General features: G+C 56.5%; 1 protein-coding gene across 1 annotated transcript; it reads right to left on the bottom strand.

Moving 5' to 3' along the window:
• Window positions 1–943: 943 nt before the first annotated feature.
• TMEM208 (transmembrane protein 208) lies at window positions 944–5,440 on the bottom strand. The gene is made up of 4 exons (XM_010160827.1): window positions 5,408–5,440; window positions 5,090–5,226; window positions 2,413–2,497; window positions 944–1,391 (listed from the first exon to the last, which is right to left on the bottom strand). Exons 2-4 carry the CDS (start codon window positions 5,176–5,178, stop codon window positions 1,254–1,256), a joined length of 312 nt encoding a protein of 103 aa, XP_010159129.1. The 5' UTR covers window positions 5,179–5,226; window positions 5,408–5,440; the 3' UTR covers window positions 944–1,253.
• Between the last annotated feature and the right edge of the window lie 8 nt (window positions 5,441–5,448).

The following is a 5,448-nucleotide window of genomic DNA, read 5'->3' as shown; positions in this document are numbered from 1 at the left end:
GTAGTTTTAGGGTGCAGAGCAGGGACACCAACTTGGGGCTGGGGGCTCTGGGCTGTGCCTGGCAGGGAATAAGGGCTGATTGCTCCCTGTATGCGTTTCCAGCTCCCTTTCCCCTTCCCTCCTCCCACCCACCAGCAGCAGGAAGGCCTTTAATCCTCCAAATATCAATCTCTGCTCTCCGCGCCCCCCACCCCCAGCTCCAAGGTATTTCCCCACAGTTAACCATCGCTCTGCACCCCAGCTACAGCCACTCTGAGGTACGGGAGGACTCAGGGTGGAGGTCGGGCTGGATGTTGGGGAAAAGCGTGTAATAAAAAACAATGTAATGGAAACACTGTGTGGCTCAAAAGCCAGGCTGGCACCGCTGCGGTCACCGAGCGGGATGGGGGGGTCTCACTCACACAGGCACCGCTGCGTGGCTCCGAGCTGGTGCGTCAGGAGCAGGAAGGGGGCACCGGAGGGTGTAAAACAACACGCCGGGCAGTGCCAACGTTAATAAATCAAGGTAGGTGAACGCAGAAGCTGCCCCGAGCTGTTCCTGGTCTCTAACGCAGTCGTGGCACCCCGGCTGCGCCACCCCTGGGAGTCGAGTTGAAAGAAGAAAACAACAAACAACCCCACCAGCAGATTTCATTTTGGCTTCTTTTAGCTGGAGCCTTTCATCCCACTGAGCTCCCGCACAGGCCAATTCGTGGTTCCAGCAAATCCAGGCTCAAACCCAACAGCTCCAAGTTTGGCTGCAGGCCACATCCCCAGCGCATGGCAGGGTGCGGGTGCTGCGGCGGGCAGGGCAGGGCAGGGCAGAGCAAGCTTGGGAAGGGGTCAGACCACTTGTCTTGGGGGGATCTCGCTTCCCTCTGGGCCGGGTCTGCAGTAACACGCTGGCATCTCGGACGGCTGGGCTGTGCGAGCAGCCCCGTACGAACACGCTGCCAGCACGGGGAATACGCTGCTCTTTAATGCACCGTTTCTTCCAACGCCGCGATCCCCAACCTCAACCGTGACACAGCGCTGCTTAAAAAGGTATTTACACCCCCCCCAGCATCACTCCCCTTGTCATCCCAAGGAGCAAGGCCTCGACTAGCGCTAAGAGCCAGCCAAGGGAAGTCTCTTGCGGCCTTTCTAGCGGAATGGCAGCAACGACTGAGGGCAACAAAGCTACTGCGATGGGTTCGGGTTGGTTTCGGTCGCACCCCGGATGAACTAACAGCACGGAGATGAGAGACGGCGTTCATCTGTCAGCCCAGCCGGGGCTAGAAGCGCTTCATCTGGCGGCGTTCTTGGCGGCGTTGCTTCTTCTCGTTCGGTTCCTGACCGGCGGGCGAAGAGTCGGCTGTCAACCAGGGTCCCAGGATGTTCACCCACAGGAGGTAGAGAGCACGCCCCGGAGCCTGCAAAACACGCGTGGCACAAACTCTGTCACTCTGGGGACAGCTCTGGCAGGGTGGTGTCACGGTCAGGAGGGCTGGGCCTACCGAGGAAGACAGAGCTGGAATATCTTTGCAGGCTGGATCAGAGGCATCCCAGGATGCACGGAAATCAAAGGCAGTGGCAAGCACCCAAAATAAACTGCCTGATCTCATATGGTTCAGGAACTTGCATACGTACACAGCACTGAGGCTCCGTGCACGGAAATCCCAGCATCGGGTCTGAATTACCCAGAAAGATCCAACGGCCCAGACATTCTGCCTCTCCATCCTTCGGAAAACACACCCCTCATTTCTCCAAATGAAAACAAATGTGACCTGGATGGTCTCTGGGGGACAGTCGGAGTTACGGCTGCGCTGTGCCAGGCCAGCTAGAAAGGGACTTGTAAGGACTGAAACAAGGGAACGTCCTACGCTCCCAAAATCACCTTATAAACCTTTCTGGGACACACCGAAAGCAACTGTGGGATTTTTTTTTAACTGCCTGGAGACGTGTTTTACCCTTCTGCAGTTTTACCTGGAGGCCCATGACAAATGTCTCAGGAACAGCAAGAGTCTGGGGCGTTAAGGGGAAATCAAAGCCCACAGCCTTGGCTCTACCAAGCGGCACAGCGTCCAGCAGCTCCCAGCCTCCCTCCATCCTGCAGAATGAGCGCAAAACCGAGCAAGAGGCAGCGCGGTCTGTTTGCCACCGTCACAAAAAGGCTCCAGGCACAAAGATGGCTTTGATTTGCCTCGTGTTTCTTGTTGCCCTTTCACAGAACCAGAGAGAAAAGCCAAGGCCAGCCTAGTTTTTTGTGTGGCTGACTCAAAGGGATCAGGACTTTGTCCCTTGTACAGCCTCATTTTTAACAAGATTTGACAGGGAGATTAAAAAATTTATTAGAAAACAGCTTTGGCCTGAAACAGGACAAAACAGAGAAATAACATCCTCAGTTCTGAAAACAGAAAAACAGGGACAACGAGGAAAACCGCGGGGGCTTACCAAGAGCCAGAAGTACCAGACGTAGAGTGAGAAGCAGCTCAGCACTTGGACAATGGCTGTCAGCAGGATCACATCCTTGAGGTGCCTGAGGGAAGAAAGGCAAAACATCAACCCTCCGTTCCAGCCCCCGCCAAACACACCAGCTCCTCTGCCAACACAGCCTGTCCGCACCGCCCCCGGGAGCGCCCCTGCCTGGCCCTGGTCCTGCAGCTGTGCTTCCTCACACGGTCACCTAGAAGAATTGGGGCAGGAAACAGAACAAAATGAATAGCTCTGATGAGTGAGAGCTAGGCTCCCTCTGGAAAGGGACACTGAGAAGGCTGAGGAATGCAGGGGGGTGGAAATCAGCAGCAAAACCACCACCCCCACAGCCTGCAGCTGCTGATTTGACACGTGTCGTGGTGTAAAGCGCAGCCGCTCACGGCTGGCGGCTCCGGGGCACGCGTGGGTCTTCCTCGTGCCGTCATGCAGCCCAACAGATACATGCAGGGTCACCAGAGGGCTGGGGTGCCAAAAGGACAAGCCAAGCCATCACCCACAACCCCAGCTACAGAACAGACAGCTCCTCCTCCCCTCCTGCTTATCTGACTGTAGGGTCTCCCACGCCGGCCTGAGGCAGAGCTGAGAGCGGCTACCAGCAGGGACAAGCTGCCCACACCTCAAACCCCTCCCTCGGGGGGACCTGACACCCAGGAGAGGTAAAGACGACTTGTTTTTTTAGCAGAAGCCCTGAGAGTGCCACAGCAGGTTAGAAAAACACCAGCTCCTTCACTCCCGTTAAATCATCATCTGCTGGAGGAAGAAACACTCGAGTCGCATCCAAGAATGCAGTCGAGAAACAACGGCAGAGGAAAGGGTGATGAAATAGCTCGTGTCGTGCTGGGCAGCACAGCGCCAAACAGTGACCAGAAATAACTCGTTTAGGCTGGGACGTCGTCATCAATGCAAGACGCTGCAGAATCTGCCACCAACGGCTCTGTGACGGGATGCTGTGGTTCAGAAACCTCGTGCATCGCCGGCAGCCACAGAGGGGTCACTGCAGAGCTCCCACCAAACCTGGCTCTCTCAGGGACCAGCAAGATTGGCCTTCCTCAACCCCAGAGCAACACACAGCGTCTGGTTCAGTTAGACAGTATGAGGGAAACGCCACCGAACCCGCAGCCTTCCAGAAGCAGCTCCAAGACAGCACGCACAGGTTTGCTGTGGCATGCTCAGCTGAGGAAGGAAAACATCCCCAGCTTTCTGAGAGTCACCACTTCCCGATCCCCAAGCCAGTCACGTGGAGCGCTTCACCTGGCAAAGGGACAGAGCCAGCCAGAGAGCCCCCACACGTTTGTCAGTGCTTTGCATTCGCCTACAGCGAGGTGAAAGTAGTGAAGGACTTGTGCCCTCACGGCTCTGTACCAGCTCAGGTACAAGGGCACAGGGTAAGGATGGGAACTTCAGTGGTGAAGGTTTGTTTTTACAGCTCTGCCTTCGAGCTGTGCTGTGTTCTGCACAGCCCGTGCCTCAGACAAGCATCCACTAAATGAAATGTGTCAGAAAACCCACCCCAAGGGTGTATTGCTCAGGCAGAAAAACCTTGGAGCCCCAATCTCAAGGGAAGGACTGTCTGCAACCAGGACTGCAGCCCTGTTACAGCTGTGCCTGATGCCTTTTCAAGGGTCAGCAGGGTCCCTGTGCTAACACCTCCCAGTCATTCCCCCTGACAAGAGTCACCACACGTGTGTGGGGCAGTTATGGGGGCACCCACTCTGCGTCGGTGCCTTGCACACCACAGCTATGAGGATACCCCTAGGTGACATCAAACTTCTGGATTTCCCTTACTCGACTGCCCCATGTTGTGTCTCACAAAAAAAAAGGTATCAAAATATTTTATGCTTCTAGTCAGGAGAGCCAAACCAGTGTAAAACGGGAGAATGCCTGGCTGCAACAAAACCAAGTCACTATAGGATGAAGAGGGTGTAAAGCACCTGGCTCACAAGTCACATTAGAAATAACTCCCTCTCCAGCATCCTCGTCCCTCGGCTGAGTCTCTTACACCGGACATCTGAGGAAAAGAGTTATAGCCCCGCCACAAACACCGGACAGGCAAGCACTTGGTGCCTTGCAGACAGCCAAGGGGAACGCACAAGCACAGGGGCAGAAAGGCTGAGGAGGGGAGAGGAGCTGGCTGAGAAAGCGGGGAGGGCTTCAGAGCGTGGAGAACAGCTCCAGACATGGCCAGTTTGTGGCCAGGATGGGGGAACTGGCAGCGCGTGCCCCTCTGCTCTGTCAAGCGCTACCTGCAGGGCTGGTTTGAAACAAAACCAGGTGTGTATCTGTGCTGCAGAAGCGTGCACAGTGTCAGCACTGGTTCTTCACTGAAAGACCGCTGTAAGCTGCTCCAGCCGAACTGTTTGGGATCTCCTACCTGTGCGCCACAGCCTTAAGGACAGTGACCGTGCCAGGCTGACATACCCATCCAGCGGCTCACGCTGGGCCAAGCGTTCAGATAACGAGGACAGTTTAGGTACACTCTCAGAAAAAGACAACGACAGCCTTCTAGCTCCCCTCGTGGCTGTGCCAGTGGGCGAGCTGAGGCCTGGCCCTCTCCTTCGGGGGCTCTCCTGGCTCTGCGTGCACGCTCAGGCAGCAGGTCCTGCTCACCTGGACTCGTGCGGGTGTGGACACTCACTCTGCCATCCCCTGCTCCATATTCAGGTCAATTCCCCCGTCGGCAAGGCTGCCATCGTCTGTGAAAGACGGCTTTGCCATGGAGTTCATGGACCGGTAGCTGGTGCCGTAGACCACCGAGCTGAAGACAAATGCTAGCTGCAATGAGGAAACAGCTGTCAGTCACAAAACCTGCGACCCTCGGGCAGGGCGGCAGGGGACTGCTGGCCTTGCCCATCGCGCCAACCAGGAAAGAACCCGGCTTTCTGCCAGGCCAGGCCCGGATGCCCCTCGCCCGGGCAGGAGACGGTTCCCCGCCCGCAGCGGGCCGGGCGCTCACCCACGTCCAGGTGGAAGCGGCGGGGTAGAAGATCACCAGGT

The sequence above is a fragment of the Eurypyga helias genome, unplaced genomic scaffold (genome assembly GCF_000690775.1).
Source record: "Eurypyga helias isolate BGI_N326 unplaced genomic scaffold, ASM69077v1 scaffold27330, whole genome shotgun sequence".
NCBI lineage: Eukaryota > Metazoa > Chordata > Aves > Eurypygiformes > Eurypygidae > Eurypyga > Eurypyga helias.
Note: the sequence above shows the minus strand (reverse complement) of the source record. Positions and strands in the feature narration are given on the sequence as shown.

What these genes read in the sequence shown, in the direction of transcription:
- TMEM208 (XM_010160827.1), bottom strand. Translation starts at nt 5,178, where the DNA reads ATGAACTCCATGGCAAAGCCGTCTTTCACAGACGATGGCAGCCTTGCC. An exon ending in ATGGAGCAGGGGATGGCAGA is followed by an intron (nt 2,498 to 5,089) that starts GTGAGTGTCCAC and finishes TTCTTCCCTCAG; the next exon opens with GCACCTCAAGGATGTGATCC. An exon ending in TCTGGTACTTCTGGCTCTTG is followed by an intron (nt 1,392 to 2,412) that starts GTAAGCCCCCGC and finishes CGTGTTTTGCAG; the next exon opens with GCTCCGGGGCGTGCTCTCTA.